Here is a 23,817-nt window from a genome sequence, read left to right as displayed (position 1 = left end):
TGAGGTAGCCTCTGTTTAGATTGTGGAGATGTGAGACATGTCTGGGCAAAGACTCGGAGAGTGCGGTTCAACTGTTGAACAAAAACAACGAAAAAGAAATCTGTACAAGAGGAGCAACGGCTTTGGGATCAACAAAAGCGAGCCGAGTACCGAGTTCAGATCAGGAGAGTGAGACTTTAAAGAGTCTTCTGGCTGATTTCCCGCTCAAATCCACCAGCGGCTCATTAGCCAGGCCTTTACAGGGTTAGGGTTGTCACGGTACCAAAATTTCAGTAGTCGGTACCAATACCGGTAAAATTCCACGGTACTCGGAACCAAAGCACAACACTTAAACATGCAAATTGAACACCACACTATTTTATTAATACAGTTATAAAGATCAGTATAAAATGTATTTTTAAAAATGCCATTCTGTATACTTCAAGTATCTCATTATTAAAGCTACTAGTTTTCCAGACAAGAGTAGAAATGTGTTTCCGACGGACATGTTATTTTCTGACACATACCTTTCAGATATATCGCTCATCAGAAAGCCTCTGATGTGTAAAATTAGTACACCCCATCACGTCTTCCCATTTGTTTTACCCCAATAAAGGGTAAAGCATTAAACGGTTAATAAGGACTCCTGACTGTATTAGCGTTAAACGTGCGTATGCTAACCATTACGTAAGCAAAAACGAGTATTTTTTGTTGTTGTTGCAATAATACACTGGAATTAAACTATTCTACATTCATAATGCAACCGTTTCCATCGTCTTAAACTCACCTGCTTGAACTGCTTGAATAAATACGGCGGTTCTTCCTGAAAGCACGGTTCATCTATCCGCGCTGAAATTTTAGAGGCGCGGCTTTTACACACTCGGCGGTGACAGCGGCGTAAGGAAAGCAGAAAACGAGTGTCCGCGAGCTCCTACGCAACAAAAGCACATTAACAACCATCGTTTAAAATAAATAGGTAACAAAACCAAAACTTGACAGAAATCTGGGTGTCGGTCTTTAAGGCGCTTTCGCAGGTTCGATGTGTTTCCTCCTTTCGTCACGAAACTTTGGTTACACCGTTTGCAAATCGGTTTTCGGGTTACTGACGACTTTCTCTTTGTGGTCTGCTCCGCCGGTCGCCATGGCCGCGTCTGAAACCGCATGCGTTTCGGCTACTATATAGTAGGTGAGTAGGCGGTTTGGGACGCAGCCGATGTCTTGTCGCACGGTGCAGCCGTGAAAAGTTTCCGACCTGCGTCACGACCGGGTCGACCCGGTACTTATGAAAATCTGGTACAGTCAACTTTTTTCCTTTTTAGTACCGATACTTATTACAACCCTATTACAGGGAGAAAGTGAGTTAGAAGAGAGAGAAGAGAAATATTCCGAGCGTTTTTTTACATTGTACAGCCGAGTCGATTCGAACTCAATTTTAAAAAATGCTACTCGACGTCGGGAAGGGAAAAACAGGGAAAAAAAAGACTTCAAGACCACGAGGTGAACTAGCTGGAGCAGCTACCTCATGTTTTTTTTTTTTTTTTTTTTAACCTAACCCTTCTTCCATAGCAGCTAAAGCGAAGAGATATACACAGTACTGTGAATATCGGCACAGACCTAGCGACCCCCGCTAGGCCTCACTGACGCCACGTGTACGTGATTATACCCAACACACACGTAAAGTCATGCACTGTGGTGCAGCGACACGGTGCCGCAGTTCTTGTTTGTGTGGCGTGACGTTGATTAATTGTCTCGCCGTGGCAACACCGTTCGAGATTTTCTCTTGTTGCCAGATTTGCTGTATAAGGGATATTCAAACGTTTGGTTTACTAGCCTCGCCTTCCTGCTGGTCTCGATGACAGTTAGGTGAAATGATATGGTTAACATTTACTTACGATGAGAAGACGTTATATTTGCGCTCGCATATTTGCATGATGTAATCCCTTTCAGAATTTGATGATTTTAAAATGATGTAATGGTTATGTAACAGCCGTGACGAGCCTTCCGGTAGACTTCCAGTACTGCTCTGGAGAAACGGGATGTTCGATGTCCGTCAGCAGAGAGGACCTCGGTAAAAACACTCCGTCTGTTGAAATTTCAGTTGGTTTTGTTGATTTCTTTATTTTTACGTGCACTCTGAAACCCTGCCAGTGAGACTCGGCTTTACGGTCCAGTTACCAGCGTCCTCCTCAGAGACAGACAAGCTAATGATTCCCGATTTATGTGCACTTAAATAAAGCTCGACGTGCACCGCACTCTCTCTCCCTCTCCACCAGCGTCCAGGTGTATCTCTAAATTCAGGTCTTTTACCAGCCTGAAGACCCATTACACAACAGTCAGGCAGGGTAATGTGTAACTGAGCGCTGATAATCAGTGACAGATTAAATATAGACCCTTTCGTAACACTAATATTAAACCAAAATGTTCAAGTAAAAGATGGGGTTGGTTTTTATTTCACAGTTTCCGACAGCTAGTAAACAGGGAGAGTGAAGGCTAGAGCCTGGCTCGCACCGCGCCGACAGACGCTCCGGTCGGATTTTTCAAATTAAAAACGGATGGTTCTTTTACCGCAATCAAAAATCTTACTATTACTCGTGTCGTGAAAAGGAAGAGGTTGTGGGCGGAGCCGTGGTTGTCGCTTGCTTACATTTATGCAGAGAACTGCCGGCAGAGGATGTGCGGAGCTTTTCAGATTTAGTTTGGTTTGCCCCCAAGCAGTTTCAACGACTACTTCAGATGGTGATGCCGACCGTTCAGAGGCGAACTACACACTTTACAGACGCCAGGACACACAGTGAAACGCCTAATGATCACATTTCGCTTCATGGCAACAGTTAATAATCTTCATCATTACAGTCAAAACAAACGGCTAATAATCTTGCTTCAACTTTAAATCTTAGCGGTTCTACAAAACGCTTTACGCTGTGTCTCATTCACCGCTTCACACAAACACACTCACACCAGTGGTAGCAGAGCTGCCACGCAAGGCGCTAGCTTGTCATCGGGACCAACTTGGGGTTCGGTGTCTTGCCCGAGGACACTTCGGCATGTGGTGTCACGTGGGCCGGGAATCGAACCGCCAACCCTACGATTAGTGGGTAACCCGCTCTACCACCTGAGCCACAGCCGCCCAAGATCTTTAAGATCTGTACTCCTAGCACTTAGCTAGGCTTTCCTTTCTATGGAATTTCCATGGACGCTTACCTCATCGTCATGGCAACGGTTCGTGCCCAAGACAGATTACGTCAGAGTTTGTTGGAAAATCACACCACACTTCTCAGACATCACACGACCCGACAAACGGCCAATTTTGGAAGAGGAGACCAGTGGTGGCTTGGTGGTTAAGGCCTGGGTTTCAGATCAGAAGGTCGGGGGTTCAACCTCCATCGATGCCAAGCTGCCACTGTTGGGCCCTTGAGCAAGGCCCTTAACCCTCTCTGCTCCAGCGGCACCGTATCGCCGGCCCTCTGACCCCGGCCTCCTAACAAACTGGGATGAAAAAAATTTCACTCTGCTGTAATGTACACGTGACGCGTCTTTTTCTAAAAATGTTGCTCTCTTGACTCCAAAAAACACGGACAGCGTCGTCAGGATTCGTTCTCCCGAGCGTCGGACGGCGGGGCAACCGCTCTTCTCTTCTGTTGCGCCCGACGCTCGTATGAGTGAAACATTATTGCACTATGATAACCGGACGACTCACTATCGAACGTTTTGGTCCGTCACAGTGTTGGCTTTACAAAATCGTAACCAAAGGAGTGACGACGCGACAGATTGTCAAGTTGAATATCTTTCAGAACTCCGCAACGACACTTTCGGGTCATCCCGGTCCGAGACGCAGGGCGGCTCCACAGCCACACAAAACAAGTATAGCGAGTATTAATGAAATTTCTGTTCATCAAGCTAGAACACGAATGATTCATTAAAACCCTATAATTATGCATGACTGGCATTTCATTTATTTTTTTACAGTTGACAAATGAAAGCATTTTTAATAAAGTTCCTCTGACTCATCCCGTTCATCTTACCCTGAAACTTTCCTTTCCTGATCGGCGTGATCTCTTCCACGGTTGCAAAATATGTACAGTGTCCTGAGAAAACCGTTCACGGGATGGAAGTTTCCCTGAACAAGAGGTAGAGTTGTAGCATACATATATATTGCCTCGCCTCACTCTCCCGGTCCCTTGCCTCGCCTCACTCTCCCGGTCCCTTGCCTCGCCTCACTCTCCCTGTTGGTCGCCTCGCCTCACTCTCCCTGTTGGTCGCCTCGCCTCGCCTCACTCTCCCTGTTGGTCGCCTCGCCTCGCCTCACTCTCCCTGTTGGTCGCCTCGCCTCGCCTCACTCTCCCTGTTGGTCGCCTCGCCTCGCCTCACTCTCCCTGTTGGTCGCCTCGCCTCACTCTCCCGGTCCCTTGCCTCGCCTCACTCTCCCAGTCCCTTGCCTCGCCTCACTTTCCCGGTCCCTTGCCTCGCCTCACTCTCCCTGTTGGTCGCCTCGCCTCGCTCTCCCTGTTGGTCGCCTCGCCTCGCCTCACTCTCCCGGTCCCTTGCCTCGCCTCACTCTCCCGGTCCCTTGCCTCGCCTCACTCTCCCGGTCAGGAATGAACTCTGACTCCTGCGGATCTCTGCTGCGACTCTGACTCGTTCGGCTCAGGCTGAATTGAGCAGACGCGTTCGGTTTTTAATTGCAATGCCCGTTTTCACGTCTGTGTCAGACTCCTGCTGCGCGTGTGTGGACAGCATTTATTGCGAGTTCTACAAATCGGTTTAAACGATAATTAAATGCGTCACGGTAATACTAACCGTCGTGGAATTTTATCGTGGTTTATCGTGCAACCGGTTCGTCCCGTGTATACATAGGAGTTGCAGGAGTAGGAGCATTATGAGCTTACGACGTCGTAAAAACAACAATCAGGACCACATGATCACGAGTCATTTTGCCGACGCAGCTGATCCTAATGAATCACGTCCACATGCAGCTTGTGCAGTATCACTCCGGCCAGAGAACCGCCAGACAGCTTACAGTCCAAAGTTCTTTCTGTCAACGGGTTAGAGAGTGTTAAAATGACATCCGTGGGTGTGTGTTTGGCGGAGGAAAACCCGAGCAAAAAAACAAAACAAACCAAAACAAAACAAAAAACAAATAAAGTTAGCTACGCTCTGAAGGCAGGGCCGTCTCAGTCAGGCTTGTGAGTCAGGATAAACTCAGTGAGGGAGGATCGCCGGAGCTGGAGCTCATCTACTTACACACCAGCACCTGATTCACACACAAGAAACGGTCGCACGAGTCGTAACCACGCGCGTGTTAAAACAAACAAACAAACAAACAAACAAACACACAGTAAGGTTGCGATCGTGTGCGTGCTTTTCGTGAGAACTCGGTGCCGTCTCTGACCCGATGCCAAGCCATTAAGCTTCAGAGCGTAGCCTAGTCTGGCGTTAAATGTCACGCATGTACAGACTCCTCGGTGAAAACACAAAACCTGACTCCCACTCGAATCCTGCGCACCAAAAAGGCTGGATAATCAAGCCCACATGAACGCTTAAGATGAGTCCACCCTTCTGTTTCGCCATCTGTTGCTGCTGGCCGTGAGCCGCCGCACGACTGCGACTGCTTCCCTTCGACCGCCAGATCCTCGCAGTTTATGATGTATTTACAGAGCGGATTGCTTTTTAAAGAGCGTCCCGACCCTCCGCAGCTCTTCTACAGCTTTCTACCAGCGTTCACGCGCCGGACTAAAACAAGCACTTCGTTTTTGGATATTTATCAAAACACAGTTATGTCCATCGAAGGATTATTTTCTTTTAAACATAGGGGAACTAAACAACCTTCGCACGCGTGTAATCCACGCAAATTATCCGGCATGGCATCCAACTCTCACCTCTCTCCTAAAATCACTTCGGATGCCAGCTCCCTTCAGCACGCACACCTTATGATTATACAGCGCTGAAATATCTGCTAAACGAAACCGCATGCTGTTGAAACGGTGAAGCCCTGACACAGTTTACGCTCCACATCAGAGAACACAATAACCTCAAATGTCATGGTAACAAAGTTCAACAAAACATCAACCCTTTTTTTTTTTTTTTTTTAAAAAGAACTTTTCAATCTAGGGCTGGATGATATAACGATACGATATTGATATTGTGATAAAAAAATTAAAAAAAACACACGTCACGATACGTTTTTCTGAGGTACTGTGCTGATTTGACTTTAATTTTGTTCTTTATTTGGCGAACGGTTATTAAAGATATTTCCCACTGTCTCATAAGTCGAGGGCGCGGATGATGTTAAAACGTCCGGGATGTGGGACTAGGCTTGGGACGACTGATGACGGTATCGGGAATCATCGACGGATTCCGGGTATCGTGACGGCTGTAAACGTCGGTCTGAAATCACAATCACAAGCCGGTGGATTTATTCTTGACAAAAAAAATAAAGCGTGTTGAATTTTGTGATATGAATTCTGACAGAGCTACAGACGTCTCAAAACCAGCAGGGATTGGGCGATATCTTATGGTTTGAGATATACCATAAATTCTCCCCACGATAAGAATGAGTCTTCCCGCGATATTAACGATAAAGCCTAGTTGATGACGTGTTTCTGTGTGCGACCCGTTCGCAGCTCACGTGCGGGGCGAAAACGAGTACGGCGGAAGGCGGACGTGAACCTGAGGAGGAGTTTATCGCTAAACGAGGAGCTACCGCTACAACCTGGAACTGGTCCGGTTACAGAAAATCAGTTGTACTTTTAGATCAGTGTTTGTGTTTCTGAGGCGCTCAAGATCGCAGCCATCACTTGCAGCTACAAACAGTGGTGCACGGTACTGTATTTATATCGTCACTGATATCGGTATCGCAATAAATAACAGAAAATATCGTGATACAGTTATAAGTCCATATCGCCCGTCCCTAATCCCCAGCATCTCGTATTTTTTTTCTGCTGTAATGACATAACTCGTACATGACACCGATCAGCCATAACATTAAAACCACTGACAGGTGAAACTAATAACACTGATTATCTTGTTACAGTGGCACCTGTGAAGCGGTGGGATATATATTACATTAGGCAGCAAGTTGATGTGTCGACTGGGTCAGAGCATCTCCGACACAGCGGGTCTTGTGGAGTGGTCCTGGTAAACAGTGGTTAGTACTAGGGCTGTAACAAGTAATCGATAATAATCAGAAACTAAAATAACCGACAACCAATGTCGTTATGGATTAGTCGGGTCTGTGACATCACTGTGGATAACCCCCCCCCCCCCCCCGTCAGTGACTGGCCTTTTAATCCAACTAACCGAAAAAACAAAACAATCGACAGATTAATAGATTATCAAAATAATCACTAGTGGCAGCACTAATTAGTACCGATCAAAAGTGGTCCAAAGAAGGCCAATCAGTGACTCGGACGCCCATGGCTCATTGATGCGCGTGGGGATGTGATGGCTGATCGGTGTATGTCTTGCCACAGCCCCGCCCTCCAATATCATGCTCACTCACACTGGGCGGAGCGTTGAGATGTGTTACACCTATGTTGCAATTTGGTTAAAAGAGAAGAAATACTCAAGAGATAGTTAACAGTTCCTGTAAAATTAGCCTAAAAAAACCCCACTATCCTTCTGAAAGGTAAGTGCTACAGGTATTGAGTAATAGAAGTTTCAACACAATGAAATGGAAAAAGGTTTTTTTTTTTTTTTTTAAATCCCACCTGATTTATTATTTGTTTTGCATACAGATTCCTGCAGATGACTACACCTGGGATCTATTAGCTGGAAAACACAACTGGACCCCAGCATGAACCCTTACCTAATCCAAGTTCAAATTTGATAATAATACCAAAGAAAACTGATATTTTACACATGTTCTTCTAAGGGTACGTCCAAGCGTTTTTACCAAAAATCACCTCTTGGAGACTCCAAAGGGCCTTAGAGGTAACCACGTACACATACAGAGAATAAAAAGCCCACTACTTTGGATTTTTCTCATAATTTTGAGCACTAAATGCAATCATATCCCATATCCAGCAATCTACAAAATGTGTATTCATAATTTAATGGACTCTCATTGGCGATTGAAGGCTATGGACAGGACTCCTCCTCCTATTGGTTCAAATGAGGTGCCAATCGAAAGGTCAGAGTCCGGCGGCCGTTTTGAAATCAACCGATAAGGAACATGACGTTATAACGGCGAATGCGTAAAAAATTAGGCGTATCCGCCGGTCATTTGAAATGGCGCAGCAACAGTCCGCGGGTAAAATTGATTTCGTTTCGGATTAAATATGCTTACGTAATTGGATCGTTTGGACCTTTGCCAGTGTAACAAGACTGTTTTTGTCATGATGCTATGGATCAGCGGACTACTACGAGGCTTCATAGGCGAGTTGCCTCAGTTTCGTAAGTGTTTGTATGTATGTTGGTGGTCCGACAGAAACGATGTCTGTAGCTGCTGTCATGATTGTATCTTGAAATCTTAACTTTCCAAAGGAATATCGCATGAGCGCGTACGTACAGACAGAAGCTGTGTACGTATGCATAGTTTTGCTCAAAACACGGTGCCGGTCCACTGGAATTTAAACAGGTTTATCTAGCTAACTGGGTCACAAAACGCTATTACATTACATTATGAACTTTGTAGCCTAGTCAATTAGGTTTCTGGGCAGCCACAACACGGGACCGGGTAATCACATCGTGCCTGATGAATTAATGAAAATATTTTCAAATGATTTATCCATCCGCGAACGCTAGTCGTTTACTGGCATTCTCCAATCACGGAAATGTCGTCAGGTATCGTGGCTTAACGTTTTTCTTCAAGATGATATTATTTCACATTGCCCACTCCTACTTGCAGCTAGATTCTTCCGAGCTTCGGAAGATCTCGTTACTTTTAGTGGGCGTTGAAGAAAAGACTAACTCCCACGCCGCATCTTTATCACACAGTGGAGACCGTGCACTTTTGCAGCGTTATCTGTGACACTCGACGGCTTCCTGGTGAGATTTGCGACCTCATCAGCTCGAGGTTATGTTTACCGCCGTACTGCGTGCTACATTTTCTGGTGAGATGATGTCTAGATCGTCTGGCTGACTGCTGGGTGCTTAGTGGCTCCGGGAGTCTTGCTTGAACGGGAATGTCCGTTGCTTTGGAGTTTCTCGAACTCAAAAGATATGACTTTGAAAATAAAATCGTATCCATGTCTGTCTTCAGGAGTGAAGCAGCTTCAAAAATAAACTTTGATCTCCCCCGTATTATCTCCTGAATAAATCTCGTGCAGTCATTAGCTAACCGGTCGGTGTTTTTTCCTACTCGCTTCCTCGTTGGCACGAGGACAAAAATTCCTGCTCTGGTTCGGAGTCTCACACAGGCGCTCTGGCGTTTATTTTCAGCCTGACACGGCTCTGTGAGTGAGAGGGTGTGTCTCGGACGGCCTGCTGACATGCAGCACTACGAATACTATTCAGTTAATATGCAGAGTAAACAATGTAATCAGTTTTAGGAGCTTTTCTTTTCATTTGTTTTTTGATAACAATTTGGATTTTTTCCAAGTGGTAATAATATTTTGACCATTTAAAAAATACTCGTGATTATTATGGGTTTGTTTTTTTTTTTACCCCCCCTCCCCTCCCAAGTGTCGTGTTCACCTCTTTCTGCAGTCCTGATGGCATGTGATTATGGAGCTGATGCATTTTTTGATGAGATAATTATCATTTTTTTTTTTTTAGACGTGCGTAAGTAAACAAGTGTAAGAAATTCTACTGATGAGCGAGTTGGTGCTTCGTTGGGGATTGTTCGGGCTCTGTCTGATCTGGGAAAAGACGTGCACTTTTCAGACGTCCCCCCCCCCTTTTTGCTTGCCGTAGCAAGGGGTCAGAAATCCTAAACGCTGAAGCTTGACTGTACATGTACATGTTGGCACTCTGTAACGGTAGTGCGCGTTACAGCGGTTAATCCGATATACCGCTTTCGCTTCTTTGTAAGGTATAAATTGTATATATTACGGGGGGGGGGGGGGGGGGGACTCCAACATACTAACACATAATCCACGGAGAATGAAACGTGACGGAGCAAGAGCTACACAAAAAAAAAAAAAGGCACAAAAAACCCCCAGCTGATTTGTTTTTTCGACTGCGGTATTCAAAACGATCCCGAAATCCCTTTCGCGGTCTCTGTTTCAGTGGCTCGTCTACTCACACCTGCTGTCGCAGCTCGATCGCTAATCAAATTCGTCCGACGTGGCGAGGAAACCATTCTCAAAATGTGTGCGTACTGAAGGGAAAGCTAATGACCGTGTAGTCCTGCGCTGTGTCTGCACGGTAAGATCGTTCGCCTTAACGATGCCACCGAGTGCCGGTAATCACAACGCAGTGTGGAGAGCGACGAGGAAACAGGAAAAAACACGCCGCGTCGGAGCTACCCGCGTACACGTTTTGCACGTTCTCGTGGTGTGTGGAGGAGGACGAGGAGACGTTTGCACTCATCACAAACAACACAACAAAACGTAAAGCGCAAACGAAGAGGACGATATAAACCTAAAGGTAATACAGGTCGATACGCGTGATCCTTATAACGTCACGTTATAAAGGTGCGATATTTCATTACCGTGAGGAGAAAGAAAGAAATATACTGCGGTGTGAAGAGTAAAAGCCTTGATCTATGACGCGATAAAAACACCAAAGCCTCGGTTTCAGCCGTGTGAAAACGAGTGTGGGAGGCTACGAGGCGATACAAAGCTGATGTAGGTGAACATGTTGGCAACGCATGCATCGGAACCCACTTTAATCAACCGTCTGACCTCTTTATTTCCTGACTGCACATTTGGAGGAAATGTACTGCACTTTTTCCTTCGTCTTAGCATTTACCACAGACCTCAGCGTACGTGACCAGTTTGGGCCTGGTTTTTTTGTTTCGTTCGCAAGAGTGCCCGGTGGGTGTAAACTGAGTGGAACTTTGCTGAAATAAACCACTGTGGAAAAGCCAAACAACACATTTCTGCTTCCGAGTGCCAAAAAACCATTCGTTTCTGCATGCTGCGTTAACATGCTCGAGGTACACGATGACGGTCGGCGAGCGACGGTGGCATCTAGCCATGTACAGGTCATAGCGTCATGTGTTCCACCTACGGCACGTTTTCTAAGCTCTACTTACATCGACAACTTAGAAGTTATAGCTAGTCACTTCCGATCGACTTATTTTTCACTCAAGGTTATCGTTGTCAGACGCGGTTACCTGGGCTTAGCTAATGTCGGCTTAAACGAGATGTACTACCGAAGAGATCGCTACATAGGTAGCGTAGGGACTACTGACCGGGAGGTCGTGAGTTCAAATCCCTGCACCACCAAGCTGCCACTGCTGGGTCCTCGAGCGAGGCCCTTAACCCTCAACTGCCCAGTTGTATAAATGAGCTAAATGTAAGTTGCTCTGGATAATGGCGTCTGCCAAATAGCGTAAACGTCATAATGAAAGCGGCACTGCGTAATAAGCTGCACACAGACAAAAAAAAAAAACCCTTTGTCTGTACTTACCCGGTGTAGTTGGTGCTGAAGCTCTGGGTGGCGGTGAAGCTGTTGCTGGCTCTCTGTTGCATCGCACTTGCGTTTCCGAATCCCTGGCCCCACTCGTTGCCCGTCGGCTGCGGTGTGTACACGTTAAAAACAGGTTTCTGATCTTTCTGCTGGCTGCCGCTGGATACAGGGCTTCCGAAGTGGTAGCTCTGGCCGCTGGACGTGCTGACGCCACAGATGGCAATGGAAACGTTCCTGACTGGGCTCGGCAGGTCTGCGGTCATCTGACAGAAGCTCCTCCCGCTGGCGTTCTCCTGCTTGATCACGCCCGGAGTGCACAGCTGGATCATGGGCTCCTTCTCTTGCTTGATCACCAAGACTGGGCTGCTTGTGGACACACTGGAAGGAGTCGAGCTGGCGCCGCCGTTGACGTTGGCGATGGTGCTGGTGCTCAGCGAGTCCACAGACTTGGAGTCCTTGTCGGAAACCATGACTCCTAGCAGAGCGTCGTCTGCTATCGGCGGGAACTCGTCGTCTCCCAAGTATAGATCTGTGGGCGACTCGGGCAAGTCGAACTCTTCCAGGAGGTCCATGGTGTTCTCGCCGAAGAGCTTCGGATTACTGCCGTCCACGTCTTTCCCGAAAGGATCTTGATCTAGATCCATTTCCCCTTTCCCCATTGGTGAGAAGTCCTCGTTTTTCAGTGGGAACAGAGTAGGGTCCCCTCCTCCGATTAAAGAGTCCACGGACGTTAAGGAGCTGTTGAGATCAGCAATGCTGGCCTCCAGACGTGAGAAATTATCCCCCAAGCTGTAGAGCTCAAGGGAGGACTGCTGCTGAAAGGACTGCTGAGACCTCAAGTCCTTCCCAACCATTTTCAGGTCAGGGTCCTCCACAAAGAGCTCCAGAGGGGATGGTAAATTGATGGTGATATCCTCTGGAGAGGGCGTGTTGTTCACGCCGTTGGGGAGATCTCCAGTCACGGGCTGCAACAGGGGGCTGACAGGAGGCACTACAGTAGTCGGGGCAAATGACATGGTGTCGCGTGCTCCGTTCTGCAAAACTCCCTCAGCTGGGCTCTCGCTGAAACTCCGCGTCATCAAATGCTCATCTCTCTTCGCGCCGTTCTTCACGCCTCCCTGCTCCATCTTTCAGTGCTGTGGTGAAACCCAACGAAACAACTTTTGAATGATAAACTCGGCAGATGTGTCATATAATTACCTTTAACCGTGCTTTCAATCAGTATTGCTCATACTCCTAAACTCCAGAATTATTGGCACCCTTGAAGAGTATGGGCAATAATGACGACACAATAAATGATAAACACACCGATTAAAATGTTCCAGTAAAACAGAGGTAGAAACTACTTACAACATATTATTATTTATTTTTTTCAAAAAATTGTATTCTTTAAAAGAAAAGCATGCAGAAAAATATCAGCACACCTAATAAACTTCTGACATCAATGCAAACTGGTTTTCTTCATATGAAAAAAAAAAAAATAGACTTAATTTAATATCCTTAAGCACAATCACCGACATCGTTTGAAAATATTAATAATACTAATAAGTAAGTTTCAGAAGTCTGGAAGAACTGAATATTTTGCCAGAGGAGCGGGCGTGAGCATGGGGCAGATATGGGATGGTCTAGCAGCTGAAAAGGAGACTCAATGCTGTTCTTCTCTTCAGGGGAAGCTTCAGCAGATATTAACTACAAAAACCACTGGCATTCACTAATCTTCATGAAGGGTGCCAATAATTCGGTGTGCTTTTGCATGTGCTCATACAGAAATGACAATATGCATGTTAAAAACGTAGGTCACAACTGCACTAAAAAAAAAACAACACCTATTTGTCCTACAAGCAACCAAAAACACCATCTCTTCTGTAGCTGATTCGGTTGGAGTGAATTCTTGCATGTTATTTGTATTTTTTTCAGACTGACTGCTGAAACACTCCTATAGTCCCGATTCGAACAAACACTCGAGGGGAAAGTACAATGACCGCGACACGTTAATAGCGCCGAATGCGATTATTAAAGACAGCGTTAATATGACGTCATGTGATGAGGGTGAAGTTACACCAATGTCGTATTATGTTGTATGATGACGTAGTTCTTTTTGAAACTGATTTACACGCCACACCCCCGATACACCAACTAACCTGACAGTAGCTTGGTGAACTAGCTAAATACGGAGGACAGTTTAAAAAGAGGCTTTATTTCAGTCCGTACATGAGTGCGTTTTTTGTTTTTTTTTGTCGTTGTTGTGATTGTTGCGGCCAAAATTGCTTTTTGAATTTGCTGCATTTTTTTTTCCTTCATCAAAATTTGTGATGCAACCAGCAGAGATTTTTTTTTTGTTCATTTCATTACTTCAGCTGGCGAAACTGTTTGTTGGAAATTGAGACCTTTAAGCCGTACTCGTGTTCGACGCACCTGAATCCGAAGAGGGCTTTGGCTGTATACGCGCTGTGATGACGTCACATGACGTGTCTTGGCCCAAATCTGTGGGAGATCTGCGGTAATTCTTAAAAAAAAAAAAAAAGAGAGAAATTGCACGCTCCTACGAATATTGCTTGATTTTGCTTTCGTTTCTGCAATCGTAAAATCCACCTTCACCCTTTTCTGTCGACTTTAACGAGGGTGACATCCAGTGTTCGGTACGTTACTCAAAAAAAAAAAAAAAAGTCATCCACTACAGATTAATTACTAGTTTAAAATTGTACTCGGATTACGCTGCTGATTACTGCGTGTAAAAAGTAATCGGATTACTAAAGACGTTACTTTCACGTCACTTTCAAACCCACACAAATACACTACAAAGTGAAACCTGGAGTTCTGTCAGTAATTTTACCGAGCGTTCTCCGGTGATTCATTAATGCATGCTCATTACTCATTAACTGACGCAGACTCCACGCCACGGGCCTTATCTGGACTGTTAATCATCCGGGGCTGAGCCCAGATTCTTCTCCGTGCGTTTTTCCCAGCTCAGCTAGTAGCCTAAGTTTTATTTTACGGACGCTGAGGAAACTTAGCGGTCAATGTATGACACTGTAGGACTAGCAGACGGATAAAACAGAAAACTTTTCTATCTAGGTTAGTTTGGTGTCGCTGGCCAAGGGGAGGAACAACTAAGCTCTCATTGTATGGGCTACAAAGTACATAATCTTTCCTTTCGCTCTGCTCAGATCACGTTCACGTAAACTGGAACTCGTATAGACTTTTACACACCTCGTTTCCCTGCTCGGCATCGGGGGATGTTACCGTTTCAGTTTCTTTACTGGTTTAAAATATAAATCACCGTATATGGATTTCCCCTCACACTCGGTACGTTTACATGGACAACAATAATGCGATATTAACCCGATTAAGACGATACTCTGATTAAGAAACTAGCATGTAAACAGATTATTGATCACCTTAATCCAATTAAAGTCATACTCGTAGTAAACACAAATGGAATTAAGACGTGTGGAGTATTCCTGTTTTAGTCGCATTATGGAAGTGCGTTACAGACACGTACACACCTTAATCACACTATTAACGCTGTGTGGGAGTTTTCACCGCATTTTGTGACAGGACACGATCACACACGGCAGCGCTCGACCGTTTGACGGTAAACAAGAGAGCACGGCCGTGTCCGAAACCGCGTATTTACCTACTATATAGTAGGAGAAATACACGTGTATCAGCTATTACATAGTAGGTAAGTACGCGGTTTGGGACGCAGCCCACGACGCCAAGCAGTCATCTATTAGCACGTACAGCGCGACAAATAATTAACAGCACTTTCGTAAAATTAAAAATAAAAACACCCCAAAACTGTATACGGTCCCATAACGAAGACCAACTGTACGTCGACACGTGAAATTCTGGAGGGAAGGTCGGACGGCGTGGCGTGGGGACGTAATGACGTGTGACGTTAATCGATCTAACATGTAAAATGGAACATGAAAGGAGTATTCTAAAAGCGACTCATGTAAACACCTCAATCACAATATTGTCTTATTCAGAATAAGGTCAATAATTAGATTACTGCTGTCCGTGGAAACAGTCAATGACTGTGAGCTAGCGTTTGGCAGAACTGAGAGACTGTCAGCCAATAAGACAAGAGTATTTGATTGGTCTCGCCTGCGTTCACTAAAGACATAAAATCACAAAACCGCCGGATTCTTTTACTGACGTTCAGTTACGTAGAGACAAACCGCACCAAGTGGAGAATTATTCAGGGATAAAAAAAAAAAATAAAAAATCTTCAGGACTACAGCCCTGAATGCCCAGTCCGGGTTACGCCTCTGGACGCCGCGCAAGACCCGATTTATTTTTAAAAAACGCATTTAACTTAATACTGTTTTCTTAACAATATATTTGTAACGTAATTGTATTGACATCAGTAACTGTAATCAAATGACATACATTTAAAATGTAATGCATCACATTACTGCGTTATCAGAAAAAGTCATTAGATTACAGTAACGCGTTACACCCAACTCTGGTGAGATATCTCAGACGACGGCACGCGGCGTGTTCTCGGAGGTGCGCTACATGTTTGAGACGAGGTCTGAAACCGGACAGACCCAGAGTAACCCCCTGGATCGGACACGTCTGAACGGTGGACTATACCATACAACATTCCAGCACTGAGCGGCACGAAACTGGTGTAACGCTTTTTCTACGAATTTAATCAACTCTGCTTTCGTCAACGCAGCCAGAAACGCACGTGACGAACGACGAACCATGTACGTTTTGCTGCTACCGTAAAGCAAAGGGGCGTGGCATATATGATCTGGGGAGCATTTAATTGGACAAGCACAAGACTGGTACAGGATGAGTCGTAAAAAATTTTAAATGCTTTCCCAGACGATAAACAAGAATTTCCGAATCTATTTTTTTTCCAGCTATGCTACAACACCTATAGGCTATAATAATAATAATCTGAAACACCAGTTTTGATTTCAGAGGCGGTTTTTAATCATGGACAGGATCACCTGAGATTACCTGCAACACCCCTGCCTCAATCACAGCTCAATAACAAACCCTTCATGAACATTAAACAGTGCCGCGCATTGATAAACAGGAAGCGCTGTGCTATAATCCAAAACACAAACTAGTACAGAAGTACAATGCTTGCGCAGTATGGGTTTTTTGCGCACTATTTAGTACACTTGCACGCGATAGAACGCGGTTTGAGACGCAGCCACAGGTTACGGTTAACGAAACTAAAGCTATCGTGGTAACTGATCCCATAAGAGAGAGGCCTGTTTTTAGTCATGGCTCGCTCTCTCTCTCACACAGGAAAATGTTACATATGTAAGCATAATAGTAATTTGTACAACCACCCCTGCACGCTAGACTATATTTAAATTAGAAGGTCAAAATGACAACAAGCCCAGCAATGACATGGTGTCACGGCCAACGCAATGCAGCCCCGCTAGCTAAGCTAACCTGGCTAAGTAGCACCGATTTATTTCGAAGCAAATTAAACACAAATACGGCTTCAACATTCTTTTTCGAGGTGCAACGCCTAGAAAAATCAGCCAAAACCCGTCAAAAACAATACATACCATTCGATATTTAAGTTCCCGTTGTGTTTTGGTGCATCATCTGACATGGTTTGGTTTTGTTTGTGTTTTTTTTTTTCCTGGTTATTTTCTTCCCTCCCTGCTGCTGCTAGCCGTTAGCAACACCGAGCACTTCTCTCTCCTGCAGCCAGTCCGTCAAGTCGTTTCAACAAACTTCAACACAGCGCAGGAAAAAAAAACCCCACAAAAAAACAAAACAAAACAAAACTGCGCAGTCAAAAAACAAACAAACTGTAATCCAGAAACGCGCCCCGTGATTAGAAAAATAAAACTCCTGCGTCCACTTAGGATTTCGTGAACAGCTGCGAATAGGCGCTAACTTTCCCATAAAAAAAACAACATTCAAAATGGAGATTTTACAGTTAGAGCTGCGTGTTTACAACGCACACTGCGACCTAACGGCTACAACGCGTCATAACAACCGCACACGTTTCATAATAACGACACTGGCAGAAAGTTTCCACTGTTTTCGTGCCATTCGTGTGGCAATCAGTGGTGAAAGTGAACAGGCATGTCAGAAATATCAGACAAACACTGAAGTAAACCTGATCAAGGGAGGTCTGATCTGTGTGATATAATCCCTCATCTATAATTCCTCATCAACAAAATCTCCCTCTCCAATTCTATTAAACATCCTATATTTATACATATATATATATATATATATATATATATATATATATATATATATATATATATATATGATAAATTATATACTCTAGTTTAATTCTATAAAACATCCACTATGTCTACTTTATCACTCACACACACACACACACACACACACACACACACACATATACATATATATATATATATATATATATATATATATATATATATATATATATATATAAACTATATATGAGAAACTATATATTGAACTACCTATATACAATTTTATTTATATATATATATATATATGATAAAGTATAGGCTCCAGGTTCCCCCGCGACCCTGAAGAAGGAGTAAGCGGTAGAAGATGGATGGAAAACATCCACTATATGTCTACTTTATCACATATAAGATATATATATATATATAGAGAGAGAGAGAGAGAGAGATAAACTATATATGACTATATATATATATAATAAACTATATATTTGACTTCCTATATATAAGCTGTACAATTTATGTATATGTGATTATATATATATATATATATATATATATATATATATATATATATATATATATATTTACATTTATTCACTTAGCAGACGCTTTTATCCAAAGTGACTTACAAAAGAGAAAGATACAAGCAAAGCGATATCAAGCAGAGAACAATACAAGAAGTGCTACCATACGAGACCTATTAATTGAATTCCAGAAGAAACAAAGTGCAGAGTAGAGGTGTAAGTGCAATTTTTTTTTTAAAATTATTTTATTTTTTTATTATGAGTTTGTTAGGTGTTCATTGAAGAGGTGGGTCTTTAGCTGTTTTTTGAAGATGGTGAGAGATTCTGCGGTCCGGATTGATATTGGAAGTGCATTGCACCACTGAGGAACAGTTAGTGTGAAGGTTTTGGAACGGGACCTAGCGCCACGCTGAGTTGGAACTGCTAAGCGTCGGTCGCTAATCGATCGCAGATTGCGAGAGGGAACGTAGGCCTTCAGGAGAGAGTTGAGGTAGGAGGGTGCTGTTCCTGACTAGGTCTTGTACGTGAGCATCAAGGCCTTGAACTTGATGCGGGCAGCTACAGGAAGCCAGTGGAGGGAGATGAAGAGGGGTGTGACATGGGTTCTCTTGGACTGGTTGAAGACGAGGCGCGCTGCAGCATTCTGAATCATCTGAAGGGGTTTGATGGAGCTCGCTGGGAGGCCTGAAAGCAGTGAGTTGCAGTAGTCCAGTTTATACATATATATATATATATATATATATATATATATATATATATATATATATATATATATATATATATGTATAAATGTACGTGGACCATCACACCGTTACGTGGTTCGTCCCCAAAGTGTTGCCACACAGTTGTATAGCTTGTATTACTGTATCATTGCAATTTCCCTTCACTGGAATTAAAAGGCCCAAAATCAAATGTTCCAGCATGACAATGCGCCTGTGCACAAAGCAAGCAAGCTCCATGAAGACATAAGTTGTTTACTACATACTATACACTTATACTATGTAGTACTTAAGCCAGGTTCACACTGTGCAATTTTGGCCTCGATTTGGTCGTCAAATTTTGAGAATCCTAAAAGATTCCTGTAATCCTAGACCAAAATCGGTTGTTTTTGATATCTAGTTTGACACGTTCCCCAACACCCGATTAAAGGCCGTTGCATTCAAATTTTTCCTCCGATTAAATTCTGGCAGTGTCAGAAGATTTGAGGCAAAGTCCTGTAGTGTGGCTTGTCCTACGCTGCACGAGTCTTCTTGCGTGTATCCGTTTTTCATGTCTTGACTGTCGTACAGTCTGACATTAATAACGGCTGAGATCCTACAGTGTGACATGGCCTACAGTGGAGATCATGTTCTTACAGTCTGACCAGCAACAACCACGAAGGACTATTAAAAATTGCACAGTGTGCACCTGGCTCTACTCTACCGTCTAATGTATGAAGTTTAGAAGGGTAGTGTAGTCTCAAATGGGGCAATTTAAAAGCGTTTTTTTTACTAGCCGTTTCCCAGTTGATGGCAAATGACGTCAAACATGCGTAATGCGATGCTGCTAGCTTTAGCAGAATACCCAGAGGGTTTCTTCATTTCAGATGGAGGTGTTCTCCAGCAGACCCTGCTGAAAAAACAACAATATAAACCCTCATGTAATGGTTTTAATGGTTACAATGGGAGTTGTACTGGCTTTAATGGAAACTGTAATGGTCCCTCTGGGTCTCTACTGGTAATTTGTTGCCTTCTATTGGTGGCATGTTATGTCTAGTGGATACCATTTACGACCAATAATGGCACTGGTAAAGGTTTTAATGGTTAGTATTGATTGATTTTCTATATCCGCAGCTCTGACAGTAGTGCAATATAAAGCACTTTAATATGATATTTTTTCTACAGTAACAACTTATTTTGAGGGACTTAAATGGCCACGCGATCTAATCCTAATAATAAACTGATTAAAAACATGTGCTCTTAATTATCAAAGAGAAGCATACATGGCTGATCGGTGTTTAGTCAAAAGTCCCACACCAATATGATAATTTAATGTACAGGCAATCGGATTATGTACGTATCACAGAGAAAAGACTTTGGATTTGAAAACAACAACAAACACAAACTAACTAACTAACTAAACCATTGCTCCTTCTTCTACTGTATATCAAATATTACCCCAATGCCAGACCACGTCTTTCAATAGTGTCATGATAGTAACATACAGTACGTCTTATATTAAGTACTACAGCAAAACCACAGCAATGTTGCAGTCAAGATGTATGCTATCTGTTATGATTTTGGCATAATAACCATACCCTAAAGCATCACTGTAAAACCCATAAAACAATATCATGGTTAAATATGTATTAAACATTATTTTAATTATCTTAATGCACCACAGTAATATCATTGTAGTGTGATGGTTAAATATGTAATAAAATGAATTACCTCAAAGTCTAAGCTTATTATTCATTTATTCAACTTAAATGATATTTTTCAGTAACTGCATTTTTTTTTTTTTTTTTTGGTAACTACAGTGACAGTTATGGAGAAAGATGTGTAGTTAGATGTGGATCAGCTATAACGTTAAATCCACCGGATTAATATTGTGTAGGTCGGCCTTGTGCCGCCAAAACAGCTCTGACCCGTCGAGGCATGGACTCTACAAGACCTCTGAAGGTGTGCTGTGGTATCTGACACCAAGCCGTTGCTATTAGGGAAAACCGTGTCCATGAAGACGTGTACTTGGTCTGCAACAATGTTCAGGTAGGTGGTACTTGTCAAAGTAACATCCACATGAATGCCAGGACCCAAAGTTTCCCAGCAGAACACTATCCGGAGCATCACACTTCCTCCGCCGGCTCGCCTTCTGGACACGTGGCAGATCAACATCCACCCCAATCCTATAATCACAGTGTTTGCAAAATTGAAAAAGAATCAAGTTGTTCAGTGAAGATGTGACATCGTCCATGGCAAAACATGTATCCTTATTTTGTGTGTTCTTATTTTGTAAGTTCACTTCATTTTTTAAAATTGTACTCCGTATATTTTATTTTTTATTATTGTTCACTACTTTCAATACTGAGCTACAATGTGTATGAAAAGTGATATAAATTTTTGCTTTATAGTATTATTATTATTATTATTACTATTATTATTATTATTATTATTATATTCCCTTTATTGAACTAATCATTTATGTATTTTATATGCATTACTTGACTTACACAGGTCAACAACATTGCTTCGCTTCACACGATGTACTCATGTTCAGACCTTTAATCCGTAACCACCTTTTTATTTTAATCCGACAAATTGATGGTTGCTATTTTCTCCAAACACATTTCTTTTTCTTATTCAGACATGCCTCTGCCTGAACGAATAGCAGTGGTGTGAAGTTAAAAGAAAGCTCACTTAGGTGTGTTATCATTGACATCTTAAACACTGGATAGATTCCAAGATAAAACTGATAAATGTGCAGACTTGCAGTTTCTGATCGCTACACAAAGAGCATGGGAAAGAAGACAAACAGCACTGAACTCACTGAATTCTGAGACCTGACTATTTCAGGCACTGAAAGGCTTTAATATAAAAGAGAATAACTTCACAACACAAAATCATTATTCTAACAGCTCATTTTATTTTCTCAGATTACGACTAAACAGCGCGCTGTAAATCTCAGGAAAATTAGATTCATTTACAAATTACGGAAAGTTTGCAGCCCATGACGAGGACAAATTTCATTTATACCTACGAGACATTTATTATCATTTATTATTTATTATATAAGTAAAAACGCTCAGTTAATGTATCTTAAGATATTGATTGTTCAATCATTCGTTCCTCTTTTGCTCCTGCTTGTGGTGGAATCGGGAACACTGGACACATGGCAGGAACACACCCTGAATTGGACAGATAGGGAAACATTTAAATATAACCATTTCAAAGTTTGCATCTCTCTTTCTGAATGCGATACAAATATTCTCAAGTTATTCGTATTGTCTTTATAACCACTTTCATATCCTTTAAACAACACTGAATCCACTCAGTTGTAATATTCTCACCTGTCCTGCAGCCATCTCTGCTTTAACACTACTAGAATTGACTGGTTAGCTATCTATCTTTGAGCTTAATTAGATTTTGGGTCTCAATTTCAAGTGGATCACATTTAATCGAGTTATGTCACCATGGTAACGTAGGCTGCACACCTAATATGCTCCAGGGCAGTTTGAGTTCAGGATCATTGAGTTCTTAAATAGCACTTATTTTCTTATTGTACTAAAGCTTTTGCAGAGGAAATGGTGTTACGGTTCCCTGAACAGTCGATTTAGGAACTTACATCATGAAACAATGACTTTGCACTTTAATGGTATTTAGATCGGCGGAAATCTCTTGGATTTTCCTGATTATTTCTTATTTCGGAGATGTAGAATTTCCACAGAGGAAACTGCATCTTTGTATCTTGGATGGTTTCTGTGTCATTATATATCGCCCAAACCACACACCACTATGTTCTCGAAGTTACGCAATCTGCACACATTTTTAAAGAAACAAAGAAAACACAATGTATCATGGGAAAATAATCAGTTATCTTGATGACTGTTTTCAAATAACATCACAAGGTGTTTTATTTCTCTTATACCACAGGTATTTATCAACAATTGAATATATATTTTTTACATTTATAATTACATTTAATATGTGGAACCTCCATGAAACAAGTTACCACTTCCGTTCTAGCAGCTATAAATACTCATTCCCTAAGTAGTCGCTCTCTTTTACTCTCTCTTGCAGTTAATAAGACATAAAATGCTATAATAGCAGTAAGTACTGAGAATAGAGTAGTTACTGAGCATCAACTTCTCACCGCTGAAGACTTTCCTGTGGTGGAAAACTTACTGACGTTTACAAAGCACTGACACTGGAGACTCCTTCCATAAACGTTCAATAAACATCTCCTTTGTTAAATAACAGCACATCATTAAAGTTTATTAGATTTGTGGAAAGTCTTAGATTATGTGGAAAGTCTGCTGTACTTGTGTGAACGAGTTGTTAATACAGAAACGATGAACGTATTAGAACGAACGCATTGCATAACTTCCTGTATTGAGTATTCAATATTGATGTACTATGAAATCCATCCATCTTCTACCGCTTACTTCTTTTCAGGGTCACGGGGGAACCTGGAGTCTATCCCAGGGAGCATTGGGCACAGGGCAGGGTTCACCCTGGACAGGGTGCCAATCCATCACAGGGCACAATCACATACACACTCACACACCCACTCACACACCCATTCACTACAGATACTTTGGACATGCCAATCAGCCTACCATGCATGTCTTTGGATTGGGGGAGGAAATTGGAGTACCCGGAGGAAACCCCTGCAGCACGGGGAAAACATGCAAACTCCACACACGCAGTGCCACAGTGGGAATCGAACCCCCGACCCTGGAGGTGTGAGGCAAACGTGCTAACCACTAGGCCACCAACTTATATAAATTTATATAGTTTATTTATAGACTAGCTATGAATAATGAATTAACAGCAGCTTTTCAGTGGTTGTTATGACCTTTTAGTGGGATTCCCAAGAGCACCTATAAAATATAAATCACAGTCACATTCTAGTAGTAGTGAAGC

At 42.9% G+C, this 23,817-nt stretch overlaps 1 protein-coding gene across 4 annotated transcripts in view; it reads right to left on the bottom strand.

The window, feature by feature from the left end:
* Positions 1-17,416, bottom strand: part of nr3c1 (nuclear receptor subfamily 3, group C, member 1 (glucocorticoid receptor)) — a 48,609-nt gene extending 31,193 nt beyond the window's left edge. Inside the window, exons 1-3 of one of the 4 annotated variants that reach the window (XM_053685906.1) lie at positions 17,037-17,416; positions 13,909-13,999; positions 11,494-12,629 (exon numbers count right to left, since the gene is read on the bottom strand). In XM_053685906.1, coding sequence (XP_053541881.1) covers positions 11,494-12,620 — 1,127 coding nt within the window. In that variant the 5' untranslated portion in view covers positions 12,621-12,629; positions 13,909-13,999; positions 17,037-17,416. Of the gene's footprint in view, positions 1-766; positions 911-1,871; positions 2,307-11,493; positions 12,630-13,908; positions 14,000-17,036 lie in introns of those variants that run through there. The other 3 variants (XM_017485605.3, XM_053685907.1, XM_053685908.1) reach the window with 3 other exon arrangements.
* Between the last annotated feature and the right edge of the window lie 6,401 nt (positions 17,417-23,817).

This window comes from Ictalurus punctatus, chromosome 14, assembly GCF_001660625.3.
Source record: "Ictalurus punctatus breed USDA103 chromosome 14, Coco_2.0, whole genome shotgun sequence".
In the NCBI taxonomy this organism is placed as follows: domain Eukaryota; kingdom Metazoa; phylum Chordata; class Actinopteri; order Siluriformes; family Ictaluridae; genus Ictalurus; species Ictalurus punctatus.
This window is presented reverse-complemented; position numbering and strand designations above follow the sequence as displayed.